The sequence below is a fragment of the Peromyscus eremicus genome, chromosome 11 (assembly GCF_949786415.1).
Source record: "Peromyscus eremicus chromosome 11, PerEre_H2_v1, whole genome shotgun sequence".
In the NCBI taxonomy this organism is placed as follows: Eukaryota; Metazoa; Chordata; class Mammalia; order Rodentia; family Cricetidae; genus Peromyscus; species Peromyscus eremicus.
Window position 1 is genome coordinate 69,485,030 of NC_081427.1, and position 19,750 is coordinate 69,504,779.

Genomic DNA, 19,750 nt, shown 5'->3' on the forward strand with positions numbered 1-19,750 from the left:
CTTTCCATAAAAGCATCATTGTCTAGAATGTGGATAAAAGAAATACCCAAATTCTCAATTTATTTAAACAGACTTTGTCTCTTAATGTAACTAGGACACAGATTACAAGCCAGTGCCCCTGAAAACAGGAGAAGATGAGGATTACATGCTGGCCTTGAAGCAGGAGCTGAGAGAGACAGTGAAGCGAATGCCTTATTTTATTGAGACCCCTGAAGAGAAACAAGGTGTGTATTGGGCTCTTTGTGAGGCAGCTTGGTGCTAACAGATGAAGCAGAGTATGCAACCAGCTTGAGAAAATTACTTATCAGAAATGTCAAAAGGACAAACATTCATATTTTATTGTATCTCTTCTGTGAGTTTCTCTTTGCAAACTTACTCATAATACTTTGTATCTTCTCTTTATAATGCAATAATATATTAGTCTTTTAAAATATTCTTAGTAGTCTTAGAAAATATAACCTTATGGTCATGTTATTCCATTATGTGGATAAAACACTAATTATCATAATTTCCTGCTGATGAATAGAGTGCTTTTTCCATTTTTTTTTCTTAGCCATGCAGTGCTGTGATTATTGCCACTGTACATAACCTTTTACTGGATGCCCTGATTGCTGACAGTTTAGGCTAAAAAACATCAAAAACCCTGATTTTCAGTTTATCGCTTATATTCTGATGACATAAAATATAAAGTATGTGTTCATTCTTGATGTTGAGGCAGAGGAAGAATTACACTTTGAGAAGGCTTGGCCGTCCCCGGTTGGAAGGGGTTTTAAAGGAAGTGAGCCTCTCATGAGCAGTTCTTAAGTACAATAAAAATGTATTGATTGTTAGAGAGATCAATAACATCTTTGAGTTCTTAAAACAGCATCATTAAAACATGAGAAATTCGTATAGTATCAGCTCATGCCATTAGTATTAAAGCTGTTCTTTTTTTTTCTTTCTAAGAGACATACATTGGCTGCGTCAAAAAGGAAGTGTATAGATGATGTTATTACATGTGTTTATAACAAGCATGTTGGACAGGTTTAATCTTGATGACTTATCTGCTTGAGCTTATATAATGGTTTGATTAATTTTACCTCAATAATAGAGGGTTTTTTTTTTTTTTTACTTTCTTGATTCTGTTGCATATTTTTGTCTGGCTTTAAAAATAAAATAAAATTTTATATATTTTTTAAAAAGAACTAATAAATACCTATTTTTATTTTAAAAATCAACCATACATGGTATACTTTAATCCTATTAAAATCTGATTTTTCTTTAGATAGGAGACTTGTTGAGCTAATGGAATGTGTTTATTAAAATGCATGTCTAACTGAAAAGTATCAGCTCATTCAAGCAGTTACGTGAGTGTTTTAGGTAGGGTCATTGTTTTAGTTACTATTCTATTCCTGTGAGGAGACACACCAGGAGCAAGGCAACTTTTATGAGAAAACATTTAATTTTGGGGGTTTGCTTACAGATTCAGAGAGTTAGGTCATGATCAGTATGGTGGCAGGCAGACGTGGTGCTGGAGCAGTAGCTGAGAGTTCACATCTGATCCGCAAGTTGCAGGCAGAGGGAGAGCTGGAGTGGGCTTTTGAAACCTCAGATCCCACCCCCAGTGACACACCTCCTCCTCCAGCTAGGCCACAACTCCTCATCCTTTGCAGAGTTCCACTAACTGGAGACCGAGCCTTCAAACACGTGGGCCTATCACTCAAACTACCACAGTCATTAGGAACAGGTTATTAGTCTGTGGGAGTAAATGGTTTGAATCAGGATCAAGGGAGTACTTTGTCCTTAGTAACTATGTAATAAAATATAAAAAGATATGTGCTTACTTGCTTAATCTCATATGAAAATTCTTATATGTAGGATTTTCCAAACTGATAGAAGTAAAAACTCTTCACATCATCCTATCCGTTCCTCTTTCCTGATGTATGTTTTAAAAAGCACTGTGGTTCAAATACAGTTTTAAATAAGGTGCATGCATTCATATGTATGTGTAGGAACACACACAGCACAGCAGCCTCCTCTCTATTCATGGGTAATATGTTCCAGGACATACCCACAAAGGATGCCTGAACCACAGATAGTACCTAACCCTGTGTACCAGCACTGTGGTACTGTCGTTGATAACTGACCTGTGACATAGGCATGCTGGACAAAGGCATGAGTCATACAGCATACTGTGCATCTGTAGACAGGCTTTTCTTTCCCACCCGCCAGTTCCCAAATAGCCGATGTGGAGATTTAATATTAATTATAAATGCCCAGCCAATAGCTCAGGTTTATTACTATTTAGCTCTTATAATTTAAGTTAACCCATTTCTGTTATCTACATTCTGCCACATGGCGTTACCTCTCTTTCATCTTGTCGTGTGTCCCCCCACCTCCCCCGTTTCCTCTCTGTCTCCTCTGACTCTGCCCTTCTTCCCAGTGCCCAAGTCTGGTTTTCCAGCATAACCTTATACTGTCTAGCTATTGGCCAGTCTGCTTTTTTATTAAACCAATCACAGCGTAATTTACACAGTATACAGGTTTATCCCACAGCATGCATCTCTTAGTTTTCCTTTTATGTCAACCAAACTATTACATCAGAGATTATTTTTGTGCATTTTGTTATGTTTGTTTGTTTGAAATAGGGTCTCACTATGTATCTCTGATATCCTTGGAACTTACTGTGTTGACCAAGATGGCCTCAAACCCACAGAACTCTACCTACCTCTCCCTTCCAAGTTCTGGAATTAAAGATATGCACCACCATATCTGACTTACATCAGTTTTTAAGAAAATATGAAATGTTTGCAGAAACGTTCATCTTTTTATTTTAACACTCATTGAATAACATTGAGAATTCAAAATTTTGCTTTCTCTTTGTAATGCCAAAGGAAGAAAAGTCACATAGGAAGATGTTTTACAACATCTTTTTCTTTTGTAATTGTTGTAAAACAACTAATTGTTGTTTTACAACAATTAGTCATGAATCAGAATAAATAAATAAATGCACAGAGGGGTGGAAGCTTCTTGCCCCCTGATGGTAGGCAAAGTGTATGATCAAAGTGACTGAGTCCCCAGATGACAAGACCTTGGGTGGATTGTCTCAGATATAAAAATCAATGAATATACAAATTTAATTCTTAGGAATTAAAAAGAAAGTATGCCTTCCTTATGCAGTAAATCTTTGAGAAGGATATCATCAGAAAATTTATAATAATTTGATACCTTGTTTGCTAAAATACATGTGACCTTGTTTTTTCTTTTTGATATTTATGCACTGAAATTTATCCTCTGATTTGTAAATGGAGAAATACTGAAACCAAACCAAAGACAGAGACAGTGAGCAAACAGAAGTAGATTATATAGAATTTTAAAAATTACTGGTCACTCATGCTTGTCATTTTATGTAAAAAAAAAGAAAAACAGGAGACAATAAAGCCATTCCTATTCAGCAAAAGTGTGAGCCATCAAAGTTTTGTTTTGTTTTATTTTGTTGGTTTTTTGAGACAGGATTCTTTGTGCAATAGTCCTTGCTGTCCTGGAACTCACTCTGTAGACCAGGCTAGCCTCAAACTCAGAGATCCACCTGCCTCTGCCTCCCGAGTGTTGGGATTAAAGGCGTGCACCACCACCGCCTGGCTGCCAGTTTTTTATTTTATTTTATTTTATTTTATTTTATTTTATTTTATTTTATTTTATTTTATTCATTTACTTGTCTTAGGTTTTACAAACTAAAGAACAAACTCTGGGTCTTGCATATGCTGGGCAAGTGTCATACCCCTAAGCTGCGTCCCCGGCCTCATGAAGTTTTTTTTTTTTTTTAAATACTGAATTTTAATTATGGAAGTATAAGAGCTAAAAATACAGGTGATGATTTTGCAGAATCTATCAGAAATCCATCTGGAATCATTTAGATGATGTAAACATGAGAAAAGAACCACAGGCAATACATTTAAACTCATTAAAATATGTGTTTGAATTCTGAAGTCATGAGAAAGGACCAAGCTACACAGTTGTCACCCAGAGTCAGTGAGCTCCTATGAGCCCAGGTTAGTTGTTTCTGTGGGTTCTCTTGTAATGACTTTGACACCCCCACCCCCCACCCCATCCCCCGGCTCATAAACTTTTTCCTACCTCTCTTCAACTGGACTCCAAGAGCTCTTTGGCCCAGTGCTTGGCTGTGGACTCTGCATCTGTTTCCATCAGTTACTGGATAAAGGCTCTATGATGACAGAGTAGTCACCAATCTGATTACAGGAGATGGCCAGTTCAGGCACCCTCTCTGCTATTGCTAGGAGTCTTAGCTGGGGTCTCATTGTAGATTTGTGGGAGTTTCCCTTGCACTAGGTTTCTGCCAGACCCCAAAATGCCCCCCATATCAAGACATCTCTTTCAGTACTCCCCTACTTCATCTACTCCTCAACCAGATCCCCACTTGCCCCAATTCTACCCAGGAGATCTCTTCTATTTCCCCTTCCTAAGGAAATCTATGAGTCCCCATCCCTGCTTAGGCCCTCATTGCTACCTAGCTTCTCTGGGACTATAGATTGTAGCATGGTTATCCTTTACTGTACAGCTAATATCTGTTTATGAATGAGTACGTACCATGTTTGTCTTTCTGGGTCTGGGTTACTTCACTCAGGATGATTTGCCTTCAAATTTTCTGATGTCATTGTTTTTAACTGCTGAGTAATACTCCATTGTGTAAATAAATGTACCACATTTTCTTTATCCATTTTTTGGTTGTGGGGCATCTAGGTTGTTTCCAGATTCTGGCTATTATGAATAAAGCTGCTATGAACGTAGTTGAGTAATGTGCTTGTGGTATGATTGAGCATCCTTTGGGTATATACTCAAGAGTGGTACAGCTGGGTCTTGAGGTAGATTGATTCCCAATTTCCTGAGAAACTACCATACCAATTTCCAAAGTGGCTGTACAAGTTTGCACTCCCACCAGCGATTGAAGAGTGTTCCCCTTGTTCTACATCCTCTCCAATATCAGTGTTTTTGATCTTTTTTTTTTTTTTTTTTTTCTGGTTTTTCGAGACAAGGTTTCTCTGTGTAGCTTTGCGCCTTTCCTAGAACTCACTTGGTAGTCCAGGCTGGCCTCGAACTCACAGAGATCCACCTGGCTCTGCCTCCCAAGTTCTGGGATTAAAGGCGTGCGCCACCACCGCCCAGCAGTGTTTTTGATCTTAGCCATTCTGACTGGTGTAAGATGGTATCTTAGAGTTGTGTTAATTTGCATTTCCCCTGATGGCTAAGGATGTTGAACATTTCTTTAAATGTATCTCAGCCATTTGAGATTCTTCTACTGAGACTTCTGTTTAGATCTGTACCCCATTTTTTAATTGGATTGTTTAGATTAAATTTTTCTACGATATATTTTGATTATGTTTTCTTCTTCCCCAACTCCTCCCAGCTCCTCCCTACTTCTCTACCTTCCCAAGTTTGTTCTTTCTCTTTCTCCCTCTCATACCCCCTCCACAACCAAGAAACCAAACCAATCCAAAACAAAAAAAAGACAAGAAACAAACAAAAAACTCCCACAAAGACACAAAAAGAAAAATCATAACAGATGAAAGATCACTAAGACCGAAATGTTAAAACCAAACTGTAAGCACACAAAAGTACCAATGAGTCCATTTTGTTTTGGCGAACTACTCCTGGGCGTGGGCCTGCCTTGGAGTGTGGTTGATACACCTAGTGAGACTCCACAGGAGAAAACTCTCCCTTTGCCGGTGGGTAGCAATTACAAACATTTTCTTGGTTAGGGCTGGGATCCTGTGTCTACTTTTCACTCTTGGGCTGGAACCCCATGTGTCTTGAACCTGTGTAGACCCTGTGTGTGCTGCCTCAGTCTCTGTGAGTTCGTATGTACATCAGTCCTGTTCTGTCTGGAAGATATTGTTTGCTCGGAGTCATCCGTCACCTCTGGTTCTTCCAATTGTCCTGCCTCCTTTTCCTTATCTTTATCTGAGACTGAGGGGAGGAGTTTGCCAAAGACATCAGGACTGAATGCTCCACTGTGTGGTGTGTGTGTGTGTGTGTGTGTGTGTGTGTGTGTGTGTGTGTGTGTCTGTGTCTGTCTGTGTGTGTGTGTGTGTGTGTCTGTCTGTGTCTGTGTGTGTGTGTGTGTGTCTGTCTGTCTGTCTGTGTGTGTGTGTGTCTGTCTGTCTGTCTCTGTGTGTGTCTGTCTGTCTGTCTGTCTGTCTGTGTGTGTGTGTCTGTCTGTCTGTCTCTGTGTGTGTGTGTGTGTGTGTGTGTCTGTCTGTCTGTCTTTCTCTGTGTGTGTGTGTGTGTGTGTGTGTGTGTGTCTCCCATTTGTACATTGTCCAGTTATGGGTCTCTGCTAATTTATTGACTTCAAGAAGAGCCTCTCTGGCCGGGTGGTGGTGGTGCACGCCTTTAATCCCAGCACTCAGGAGGCAGAGGCAGGTGGATCTCTGTGAGTTCGAGGCCAGCCTGGTCTACAAAGCAAGTTCCAGGAAAGGCACAAAGCTACACAAAGAAACCCTGTCTCAAAAAACCAAAAAAAAAAAAAAGAATTGCCTCTCTGATGGTGGCGGAGTGCGGCACTGATCTATGGGTGTAGCAGTATGTCATTACGCGTCATTCGATTGCTATCTGAGCCCCTTTCACGGTGAGCCATGCTTTCAAATGTCTGTGCTTTGGTTCTGTTTTCCGAGTTGTGTTGCTTGTGGGAAGGGCAAAGGTTTTATCAGGGTTGCCTGGCAAAGCTGACAAACTAGAAGCAAGACACAGCCATGGCTCTGCTGATCCTGGCGCGTTCAGGTGCTATCTGTATGTAGCGTGCACGCATCACCACATCTGTAGAGCTTTCAGTGGTTTGTAGAAGGCTTACAGCTGACACACTGTATTCCCCAAACAGGTAACCTGTCACCACACTCAGCTTCCCTCCCTCTGTTCTTCTTCCCAGTTGTGAAAAGTTGCCCGTTGAGGAACCTCACAAACTGATTATGTGTATATGAACTGCTAGAGGTGAGCCATCAGCCCTCCGGTCCACTAAGGTATCGATATACCACAGTTAGACTGAGTTAAAAGATCAGAGGCTGGAGGCTAGTTGCACAAGAACATGGAAAACCCTGAGTAGATCTCTCTACCTTAGTGTGGAGGTGGCTTCCTGACTCTGAACCTTTGGGATGTCCTCACAGGCTAGGCGGGCTGTCTCATTCTGAGACAGGTTCAAGGCTGGTGTTTCTGTTAGCCCACCCTTGCTCTTGCTGTATTTGAAACAGTGTTACTCCGACTGAGCTGGTCAACGTTGGTTCCGTTACATACGTTGTACACAAATGTAGGAAATATATGAGAATAAAAGACGTTATCTAGGGATTAAGTTATTTTAAAGAATGGCTTATGTTCCTATGTTTCTGATGAGTGCTTTTTTTTTTCTTTTTCCCTCCCTAGATGATATTGAAAGGTATAGTAAAAGATATATGAAGATATACAAAGAAGAATGGATACCAGGTACTGTAAAGCAGGCCATGTTAAAATACTTTCTTAAAAGCTTCATCTTAGTTTTATTTATGTATGTGTTCATGTGTGTCTATGCCCTGTTTGTGAGGGTGCCATGAGGCCAGAAGAAGGAGTGAGATCCCCTGGAGCTGGTGTCACTGGAGTCATGGGTGGTTGTGAGCTCCCTGGTGTGGCTTGAAACTGAACTTTTGATGGGAAGCAAGTGCTCTTAACCTCTGAGCCATCTCTCCAGCCCCTTAAAGTACTTCTTAAAGACCACCTTCTCCGTCACATACCACAAAAAATATATTAGGTTCTTAGGTGTTTTCTTTGTTTAAACTATAGGAAAGTAGAGTCTTCTTTTCCTTCCTGTAATTAATTAGTAATGAAAATAATTTGGAAACTAAGAAAAGATTTTTATACTGTAACAACAATGTCTTGGGCCTGGCAGTGGTGGCACACGCCTTTGATCCCAGCACTCGGGAGGCAGAGGCAGGCGGATCTCCATGAGTTCAAGGCCAGCCTGGTCTACAGAGTGAGTTCCAGGAAAGGCACCAAAGCTACACAGAGGAACCCTGTCTCGGGAAAAAACAAAAAAAGTCTTGAAGTGTGTTTTGTAGTTGATATATATATATATATATATATATATATATATATATATATATACACACACACACACATATACATATATATGTATATATGTGTTATACATATGAAATACATGCTATATATGTAGTATACATACACTCATTATATATATAATATATATATATTTCTTGTTTGTTTGATGAGACACTATTTAACCTATATAATCCATGCCAGCCTAGAACTCCTGATCCTCCTGCCTCAGCTTCCTGAGTGCTCTGACTGTAGTGCTCTGCTGCTACACCAGGCCATTCTTTTAGATTTTAGGCTTTTGCTCTGTTTTGTTGACAGGGTCTTGTGTATCCTAGGCTGACCTTTGACCCTTCTGTGTCCACCACTGGCCTGCTTTATCACACTCAGTCCTATGTGGTGCTGGATGTTGAATTTAGGGTTTCTCCATGGTATGTGAATACTCTTATCAACTGAGGTGCATCCCCAGCCCTGGATTTGAGACTTTCTAAGGAGAAAGTAAATGCCCAACTTGAAGGATATTTTAAACAAGCTCGTGAGTCTTTCTGTTGTTCGAGGAGACATAGGCAGTAAGTTTTAGCTGCTCACATACTGTTTTAATGGAAACATACCCGACGGCTTGTATTAGCATTCAGAAGTATTACAATCGACAGGACGGCTTTAGAGGAAGCATCACCCAACCAGTTTATTTTGTAAACGGAAACGGAATAACCATCAGGTCTCTTGGAAGCGGCGCTGTCCGTCAGCCTGTCATCCTTTTGTACCTCTGACAGCCATGTTCATAGAAACTGCCCTCGGAAAATGTGCAGATGTCATCAACTACATCATCACTTTCCCAGGGTGGAGGAGCGCCTGCTTTTCCTGGTTGATCTTAAGCTGTGGGATGAGGCTGCAGCCCTCTCCCAAGTCGTTCTATTTGCATGCTTTCTCGTGATCTAAGTACTTTGAAACTAAAATATATCCAAAGCAGAGTTTATCACTGCGGGTAAAATGATGAACGTTTGCACAAATAACACTGGCATTCCTTTATTAGCAGCCAATATCTTTAAATCTTTTTTGAATATTTCAAATTTTTTAACTTATGTGTTTGTGTTGTGTGCACATGTGTATGTGTGTGTGTGTTTACACCACATGTGTATAGGTGCCTTAGGAGGCCAGAAGAGGGCATCAGATCTCCTAGAGCTGGAGTTACATGTGGCTGTAGCCCTCTAGCATGGGAGCTGGAGACTAAACTCAGGTCCTCTGGAAAAACAGGAAGTGCTCTCACCACCGAGCCATCTCTCTGGCCCCTTTCAATCTGTATTTACATAGTTTCAGTTTTATATTATCTGTATTATTAAAAACTAAAAATGGGGGTAAGGATTTTAGAATGCTTGCCTAGCATATATGAGGCCCTATGAGACCCCAAGTTCAATTCCTAGAACCCTCCACAAATTAAAAGAAAGTAAATAATTCAAGGAATTGTTTAGTTAATGCAACTGAAAGTCATTTATTGGAGAGAATTTACATAATCACAACTACTAATACTTTTAATTGAAATTTTTCAAACAATTATTGAAATTATTTTATGTTATGTATATTGGGTTTGATTACATCCCTTAACTTTTGAAAAAAATTGTTACATAATATATAGCAACAGACAACTTACAAAATACAAAGTAGCCAAATAATATTTAACAGAAACGGTTGTCATCTTGATCTTGACATCCATAAGGAATTTCCAGAAGACTTCTTTCCACGACACTGTATTGCAACATTTCTCTTTTATTGCAGTTTGATGAGCTCTCTTTCTTTATAGGAGACACTGTGTTACTGTGCGTCCTTTCTGTGTTTGTTAGGTTCCAGGCTCTACAATCAGACACTAAGAGATGTTGCAGTCTTTGCATGAGCCGCTGCCATTGTGTCCTGAATTAGGTCCAGAGCCACCAAGGAAACTAAGACTTTTCTACTCTTTCTTTTTGTACACACAGACTGGAGAAGACTTCCAAGAGAGATAATGCCAAGGAAAAAGCGCAAAAAAGGTACGTTGACCAACTCGACTGTCGTCTGGGGTGGAAGCGATTACTGTTGAAACTCTGTCAATGCAGAAGTCAGCCTGAAGTTATCCTCAGTATTGTAGAATCTTTTTCCTGAATAATGTCTGGCATTTGCATTATTTTACTGGAGCTTGGTTGCTATTGACGTTTTGAACCTTCTATTTTCTTGAATTAATCTCATTGACAGTTTGATTTCGCCAAAGAACTGTGACCATTCCTCTTCATCATGAAAAAAAAAATTTATAGTTTATAAAAATTTGTTGGTACTGGCAGATTCTTCATATGAAATAATCCTCTATTCCCTGCTGTTTTAGAATAACCCGAAAATGAAATATTTTGCTTAGAGTAAACCAATTACAGGTCCTAAAGCTGTTGAAACGTTTCCTTTCGCGTATGCGAGGTGGCAAGTAAAGCATTTTGATCTTCCCTGTGAAGACAGGTCTCCTGCCCATCGAGCACAAGCTCTGTTCGTTCCACAGCTGCTAGGCACTGCCTCGGTTACGTGGACTCCCCTGAGGCGTGATGGAGAAGCCCTGGCAGGACCTCTACTTGTTATTCTGGCACTTCAGTCTGACATCACCTTAGAGCAGATTTTCTCTCTAATGATATTAATTGTGAGACTGATGTTTCAGTACTTGGTTAACATATACCTGGTTGTAGTCGTTAAAAGTATCGTGTGAAGTGATTATATTTGTTTCCAGCTCGGTGAGGTGTGGTGATTTTGTGGGAGGAGCTTAATTTACGAAATAACGTGGGTGCCTGGTAGGAGGAGAGCTCGGGGGACCCGGCTGTTCCTCCGGTTAACAGCTGGTTGTTTCGTTGCAGTGGATCCGAAATCCAAAACGGCCAAAGCTGCAGACAGAGGTCCTTCACTCACTAATTCTGCAGATGTGTTGAAAAAAATTGAGGTAAGATTATAATTACAAACATGAACTGGAAAAATATCAAAGGCTACCGAATTCCCCTCAAGTGCCCACCTTGAGGAGACTTCTATCAGAGTCCAGAACAGATGCACAATGACTAAGGATTCTAATCTGAGGGATATAAAATGAACCTTAAGCACACTGAGTTCTTTAGTCCATTCACTTTATTCTTCTAAGTCAAGTCTATCCACACAGTTTCTCTTCTGTTCTCATTCTTAGCTCCTCTTGGTCCCTCTTGCTCTCAGTCCCTTCTGCTGTTCTCTCATGTCTATCTAGTTCTTTCCATCTCCGTCCTCATCTTTGTTCTTCTCCATCAATCCTCCCAGTGCTGTGAGGGAACCAGTATATATACTCACACAGTAATTCTTTGGTAAAGCAATGCGAGGCTTGAAGTTTTCAGGGTCATAGAGAGAGGTGATAAGGATCAACACTTAAAGCAATAAATGTCAGCTTCCAATTACAACCCAAAAGGGGAGTGACTGAAGGGGAGTTCTCTGGTAGGGTCAACTAAAGACTAAAATCAATTAGGGAATCTAGGAATATCATCTGACTGAGGAGGAATTAAAACTTAGTTTGCACAAGAAAGAAGCTTGGCACCTATCACCTGCCCAGCCTTGACAATCTCCTTGGGTCAGTGGGAAGTAATTACCTTAACTCAGTAACTAGGAAGTGGCTAAAACATCATCCCAGGAACGTGAGCAGTAAATCTCTTAAGTTAGGGTGTTATGTAAATAACCCAGGGTGAAGGTAAGGAGTTTAGGATTTAATTGTTAGTGGTTCTTTTTCTCTATCTGTGGGTGTGATGAGCTAATGTTTATCTATGTGCAGTTTTGTCCTTGGAAAAAGGTATCTTTGCTGAAATACTTTTGTCTGGAGAATGGCCCTGACCAGATTTATGTTAATAAAAATAAACACAGCTGGGGACAGTTATCCAATTACCCCAAATGTATAGGGAAAGTTGTGCCCAAGATTGAGATGCAATCGTGAGATTATATGTACGCATAACATGGAAATGCATGGTAAATGGGGAGAATCATAGCTGTTATTGCAAAAGAAGTTTACGATAGAGACAGCCAGTTCATTCAAAAGGCAGTAATTCCATAACGCCTTGTGTGATGCTTTCCTCTAACAGAACCCTTAGTTCCAATAGGTTGACCTTCTGAACTCTAGTTGTCACTGCTGTATACTCCATGGACTTTTGCTACCAGTGGCTCTCAATAAAAGGCCATACTTCTTCCTTTACCTTTCAGCCTTCTCTCTTTAATAATGGGGAGTCGGCAGAGGAGAGGCCAGTTAGGTGTAGAGGAGCGCTCCCTCTGTGGTGGAGCACACATGGGCACTTGTCTTACTGTCTCTCCTGTGCTGCCTTTTCTTTTCTTCTTCCTTTTTAAGCACCACCCACAATCCCAGGCCTTCTTTTTACTGTATCCTTAACTGCCCTTGTATTCCAGTGGGGCGTGGGGGAGGGCAGAGATCCATGAACCACTGGCATAATGAAATGGAATTCTTTAGAAAAGTCCTCTTTCTCCCTTAGTCGATGTACATGTTCTGCCCCCCTCCCCCCAGTGCTTTGCAGTAGATAGAGAAGACTCTATTGAGGCAAAGCTGGTATTCTGTGGAACTTATTTTTCTAGCATTAAGCAAAGTAACCAAAATTTAGGTTAGTATCTTAAAAATATGTTCTCTCATTCTTGCCCATACTCTTTATTGTTGTTAACTCCAAAAGTACGCATTTCTTATATATCCTTTCAGAAATACTTTATGTGTCTGAGTGTTTTGGCTGCATGTATATATGTGTATCACATGAGTGCCTGGTGTCTGTGGACATCAGAAGCAGGGTTAAGATCCCCTGGGACCGGAGTTATGAAACCTGGGTCCTCTGCTAGATAGAACGACGGGGCTCTTAAATGCTGAGCCAAGTACCCAGCCTGAGTTCCCCCTTTTAGTAACAAAGATAGTGTGTCACACTTCTGCATTTCCATTTTATTACTTAGTAAAATGTCATGAACGTGGTTCCATAGCCAACTGTACAGAGCTCCCTCATTCCTTCTTTGCAGCCCTGTTAGAATGAACCATAGTTGTTTAATAACTTCGTTAATCCTCTACTGAGAATACTGTTTCTTCTAATGTTTTGCTATTATAAGTAATGCTGTGACTTTATAATAAGTGTGTCCTTTCACATGAGTAGTTTTAGAGGTAGAGCTGTTGGGCCAATTATTTTATGTATTGTATAAACAGTTGATGATCACCGCATTGATATCCATATACCGTGTACTCCCTTGTATTTGCATTGATGATGGTGGTAATTACAGCGACACTTACTGAGGACTTGTACAGGCCAGGCAATTTGATGAGCTCTTTATGAACACTCTGTCCTGAAGAGCATGTACGTGGCAGACAGGTAGGTTGTCTGATTCCTTACAGGAGAAACTCAGCGGTTTCACGTATGCTCCTGCCGACCTCTTTGGCACATCGACTGGGTGGAAAGCTGCTAGTTTTACTGTTTTAGTTTTGTACAGTAGTTGAGCTAGATGATAATATGTCTAAAATATAAAATCTGGAAGATCAATGACGGAATAGTAATGACTGTCAGGTTAAATGAGGTGGAATTTATGGACCACAAACCCTGCCTGCCCGTAACGTTTGGAGTTCTGTAAGATGCACGTAAAGTGCTGCAGTGTTTTTTGGCTGTGGTTTCTCCTCAGGACAAACTGCTTCCTTGTTGCTTACATTTATCACCTTTTCCAGAACATTCTAAACAGAGAGATCTTAGTGTGTTTACAGTTGTAACAGAGCAATGGTTGTTTCTGGTTGTCACCAATAAAAGCAGCGTCACATTTTATTATTACAGCATCTCTGGATGGAGGTAGCAAGCAGCATGAGTCTCAAGTCTTACATGCAATCCTGTGGCAGCAAAGTGAGACACACGCCTTATTTCTGCATCACACCAGGGAGGCTCCTTGCGTACATGGTGTCTGAGCTAGAAGACCTGTTCTGGGTCTGCATCTTAACTGTTTTCAAGAGATCTATGTTATATCGATCCTTTTCTCCTTAAACCTATAGAGTAAGCCTAAGTAATAAAATCTCACAGAAGAGAAAACGGAGGCTACTAAGTGGGAGCTGTTAGCTTGTTGAAAAAAAATGACGTAATGACTCAGTATGTGTCCTTGACCATAGTAAAAGTCAGATACCTCTTCTAACTCAGTTCGCTGAAGTACTTTATGTGTTTGACTTGGGTGTATGTGATAAAGATAAAGATGAGGCTCTTTGCTTAAAGCTGTTTGATTTGGCAGCAATGGAAATGCAGATTCTCTGGTCCTTACAGCACATTGAATGATGCTGTACTTTCAAAAATATAGGTTTGTTTTTGTTTTTATAAAACAATTTTGTTTCTAATTGTAAAATAATTAGTGGCCTTTTTTTTCAGACAACAGAATATACTTTTCACAAAGTAAAATAAATAGAGCATTCCACCTCCATTATGATTGAATTTAGCTGTAGGCTTTGTTACTTATGATCTAGTTAAAATAGGACAGACACAATACCATATATTAATTAATATTAGTATAGCATCATATGTGTATGTGTGTTTCTCAGATGTTTCAAAGGGTTGGTGAAAATTTTGTTCACTTGGAATTTTCCAAGAAGACTGCCAGTTGGGAAACTGTACACTTGATATCATTGTAATAACTGCCAAGGCAATACAAGGTTTGTTATCAGAGTAAACCATCCTGTGAGTGTGGTCGTCTTGGTTTTAATTTGTTCTGCCTGAGTGAAGTGAATTGCCGGCAAGATAGCTTGAAATTTATTTTAAAATGGAGAGTTATGAGCTTGAGAGATGGCTCGGTAGATAAAGCATTTCCTGTGCAGGCATGACTTGAGCTCCAGGCATGCACGTGCAAGCCGGGTGGGCCTGGCAGCTACCTGTGGTCCCAGCGCCTGGGAGACAGAGAAGGGATCCCTAAGGCAAGCAGAGGGCTGGCACAACTAGCCAGAACCTGTTTCAATCAATTAAATGGAGTGGACTGAGGAAGATATCCAATGTCAGTTTCCAGTCTCCACAGGCATGTCCACACACATGAACACATTAATATGCCCACGTGCATTCACACACACATAGACATTCAAAATTAATTCATTTAAATTGGGTCTGTTCAGTGTGGTCTTTTCTTTGCCTTTGCCTTTCTTCATTTCAAATTGGAATTAAAAGAAATTTTAAAGTAAGTATTTAGGGAGTTAAAGAAGAGCTAAGTTGTAGTTTCTCTGTATGTAAAATATGTCTTCTGTTCATGAATAATCGACGAAGTCTTAGTGATGGGGTGTCCTACACATCAATTTATTAATTACTCTTCTAATTACTGTGTTAAGACCAATCAGAAATTAGCTCTTGTGAAGCCTTAATTATGATGCAAAATGATTATTGGGCCCGTCTCACAGGAACCCTGTGAAATTCTGTCCCTTATGTAAAGTGAGGGTTGTCCAACTTAGTGAACTGATAGTGACGGTAACAAAAGTGGGTCACCTTCGTCGGGTGAAAAAAATGGCGGTACTGGGGCATTTATAAAGTTAGAATTGTGAGGTGGCAGCTTGGTGACTTTTCAAGAACCATCCGGCAGTCCAGGCTTCCCAACTCCATTTCTCTTCCTTATTTCTAGAATTGCTCATAATGGCTGGTGTCTTCAGTGACGTGTGTTTTAATCCCTCTTTCACAACCTTCCAGATGTATCCTGAAGCAGAAATTCTTGGGCATGGGAAGTAATGAAAGACAAAGGAGATGGGAAGGGGATAGACTAAATCATGTACACGTTTTAGGAGGAGGGAGGATAGGAATCATGACAAGAAAGCATTGTGGATTAGAATTCCAACCCTAGGTCAGCAGGGCCCAGTGATTAAGGAACAAAGGTGAAGAGTGGGCAGGGCCGTGACAGCGTGGTGGCCCACCTGTCCCTGAGCACACTCAGTTTCCGAGGCGGGAGGCTGGCGGGCATGTCCGTTGACCTAAAATGACCCATAACTCTTCTCTTTGGGCTGCTGGGTGTGTTATATGTGAGAATAGTCGTTCCCATGGGAATTAATGGGTCTCACTTCACCAGGAATTAGAACAGCGAGGGGACGGTGAGAGATCGGATGAAGAAATTGAAGAGAAGGAAGGGAGCAAAGAGAAAAACAAAGATGGCGATGGAGAAGACAACGACGACGATGACGCAGAGCAAGAGGAGTACGATGAAGAGGAACAAGAGGAGGTAACAGTCTGAGGACCGTAAGAGAGCTGCTAACCAACCTCAGAGATTATCTACGTCTGTGATGTCAGTCAGCGAACAAAACCGTGCCCGTAATCCTAGCAACTCAAGAATGAGGCAGGAGGGGTTTGGGGAGCTGGGGCTGCATGGTAAGACCCTGTCACCAAAACAGAAACCCGTCCTTACCACCGGCATTGGCTGCTCGATGTATAAGGATAATAATACCAAATTCAAACCGGGAGATAAAAGTAACTCGAGTGACAGTTTTTGCAGGTCAGGACTCAAGAAAGCTGGTGAGAACAGTGCCGTTCATACTACCAACATAAACGTGTAAGGGAGCAGTTGAGGTTCTAAAGGGCTTAGGCACACACGTCTAGAAGGAAATCCCTGCAGGGCCATCATGTCTCAAATTCCCAAGTTCCCGTGGACAGACGCAGGGTGACGGCTGCCCGAGTGTTGGTAAACTTGGTTGCTTCGCTTCATTTTTAGATACAGGGCGTCTCGTTTTTCTTCTCTTCGTTTTTAGATACGGGGCGTCTCGTTTTTCTTCTGTTTCTTGCCCCTTTTTGTGCTGTCCGTCATTCTCTTCTTTCTGCTCTTTGGAGTATTAGCGTTCTTCAGGACTCTGTATGTAATGTACTGAATCTCTCCAGTTGCTGGCGTCCTTGCCCATGGTCACTTCACATCAACTGGCTCCTTTTTCTTTGTCGCTTAGCATACAGTGATTTTTACTTTGAAGTGTATGCTTGATTTCTGCTTGACCACGAGACTACGAGGATAAGAGATAACTCTCCCCTCATGGAGATTATTCTACAGAGGAGACAAACAAGAAAGGCAATAGTTATAATACAGTGAATAATTCTGTGGTGTAGAACAGGATGCTATAAAGCACAAACCAGGCACGTGCTCCTAATTTCAGTATTTGGGAGATGGAGTCGGGAGGATCAGGAGTTTAAGGTCAGCCTGAACCCCTGTGTCCCACAACAAAGTAAGATAACTTGTAAGATCTAGAGATCACTCAGGCCGTTGGTCTCAGTAGGCTCTCCAAACATGCCTGCATCAAGATTGCTAACATCTCAGTGTGAACATTTGAGTCACTAAACATACTTAGAATAAGTACTCATGTCTAAAAGACAAGTGCTACTTGCTTGATTGGGAATGCCAGGGTGGGTTTCTCTTCCTTGCTTTGTGTGTGAGTTCATTTGATTATATTTCCTTACACACAGGGAGCCAAGGCCTGGTTTACTAGGTGGCTTCATTTGCATGCTCTGCCAGTGAGCCCACCCCTGGTACCAAGGCCTCAGGCCTCAGCTTGGTTTCTGGACATTTTTGGAATTCTTGGTATCAGAAGCTAGGACAACTTCATGGCGCTACAAAGGGATAGACTTGCAGAATTTAGGGAAGACAAAGTATTTATTATAAAATACACAAATATACATATACATTCTAGATGTTTAAAAAGAAAACCTATAAGATGAAGCTGGGATTCAGAAAGCTTTCTTTTGAGATTGCCATCTGTTTCCACTGTAAATAGTAAAGATGTGGAGATTTTGGGTAGGGTCAGGATTGAGAGAGGGTCTCACTGTATATGTAGCCCAGGCTGGCCTTGGAGTCTGCAGCTCTTCCCTTGAGTCCTCTCAGGGATTACAGGTATGAGCCACCGTCCTCCTTCACGGCATAGCTAATCTTCCAGTGATTTTTTTTCCGTATGTACAGCAGATCCCTGCCTGTCCATCATTGTCCTCCATCCCCCAGTCTACCCTGGGTCATAGTAAGACAAGCCCTTAGCACTGCCCTGTTCATTTAGTCCCTATGTGTCTCAGTGTGGACACAAACCTAAGGGCTCTTTAGCATCACAGAATCATTGCACTCCATATGATCCAGTATCTAACCACGTTTAAATTTTCTTGATAAAAATCTTTATTACAATCCATATAGAACCCACACACTGCAACTGGCTGAGACGTCTTCATCTGTGTTCAAATGGATTTGTGAAGTTTTGATAGAAGGCACACATATCTTTTGACTCATTTCCCGCCACGGTAGCCTTACTTGGCTACAACTGAAACATTGCCAGAAGCTGAGAGGAATGTAGAAGAATGTAATGTGGTTTCCCGTAGGTTGAGGTTGGAAGGAGATTGTATTTTGATAGGAAATGAAAGTCCCTCTGTTGTTGCCTTGCACTGGTTCTGATGCAATGTCAAGGCTATTGACCACCAAGAAACCTATTTTCCATTGGTGGAATAAACGATCAGTGTTTCAGCTCCTAAAAGCCTGAATCGCTCCACCAAGGAGTGCTGCCCTGGACAGTCCTGCTGGGACTGTGCTGCCCGGGACAGTCCTGCTGGGATGCTGCTGCCCCAGAGAGTCCTGCTGTGGGATGCTGCTGCCCGGGACAGTCCTGCTGGGACTGTGCTGCCCGGGACAGTCCTGCTGGGATGCTGCTGCCCCGGACAGTCATGCTGGGATGGTGCTGCCCCAGACAGTCGTGCTGGGATGCTGCTGCCCCGGACAGTCCTGCTGGGACGGTGCTGCCCCAGACAGTCCTTCTGGGATGCTGCTGCCCCGGACAGTCCTGCTGGGACAGTCCTGCTGGGACGGTGCTGCCCCAGACAGTCCTTCTGGGATGCTGCTGCCCCGGACAGTCGTGCTGGGATGGTGCTGCCCCAGACAGTCCTTCTGGGATGCTGCTGCCCCGGACAGTCCTTCTGGGACAGTCCTGCTGGGACGGTGCTGCCCCCAGACAGTCCTGCTGCAATGGAAGCCTGGCCCTCTCTGTTCTCTTGGCTGGTTTGCACCTGAGCACTGTGAAAATGGTACTTAAAGAGAGAGGCAGAAGTAGAAAAGTGAGAAAACTGCTTTTTAAAAGGAGAGCACTCACAAGCAAAGGCTTCCTATTCAAGTCTTCTCTGTTTTCTTTTCTCACTTCAATTTGGTATTTATAAATTAAAGGGATGTTATTTTTGTATTGTATTCTTAAATGTGGCTAATTCACTTTATTGACTAAGGAATATATCTTTTCTCTTAGGAAAATGACTACATTAACTCCTACTTCGAAGATGGAGATGATTTTGGTGCAGACAGTGATGATAACATGGATGAAGCGACCTACTAGCCATGGACTTTCTCTCTCTCTTGTTCATACAGCTTCAAGCATTTGGATCAGCTTACTTTATTTCTGATAAGGATTAAGTCCATATTTTTGTTGGTCAGTGTTTCATTTGACAAAGTCTTACCAAGCTCTTCAGAAGCACTTTGCGTTTACACACGAGACCTTACCCCAGCACCTCTGCCACCTCTCTGAATATGTAGTGGAGTTGCGGGGTTCTTTGGTCTTTATTTGGACTTGAACGTGCCTGAAGAGTTTTAGCATCACAGTGTGTTCATACTTGAAAAAGATCACTCTTGCTTACCTGCTGGCCTTTGGTAAAGCTGTTACTAGTCATGGTGGATTTCTATTGATACTGCACGTGGAGCA

At 41.5% G+C, this 19,750-nt stretch overlaps 1 protein-coding gene across 1 annotated transcript in view; it reads left to right on the forward strand.

The window, feature by feature from the left end:
• Polr3g (RNA polymerase III subunit G) overlaps positions 1-19,471 on the forward strand; it is a 33,205-nt gene extending 13,734 nt beyond the window's left edge. The window contains exons 3-8 of the mRNA XM_059276238.1: positions 95-224; positions 7,411-7,470; positions 10,044-10,094; positions 10,935-11,017; positions 16,126-16,275; positions 19,301-19,471. Coding sequence (XP_059132221.1) covers positions 95-224; positions 7,411-7,470; positions 10,044-10,094; positions 10,935-11,017; positions 16,126-16,275; positions 19,301-19,387 — 561 coding nt within the window. The 3' untranslated portion in view covers positions 19,388-19,471. The remainder of the gene's footprint in view (positions 1-94; positions 225-7,410; positions 7,471-10,043; positions 10,095-10,934; positions 11,018-16,125; positions 16,276-19,300) is intronic.
• Positions 19,472-19,750: the final 279 nt, after the last annotated feature.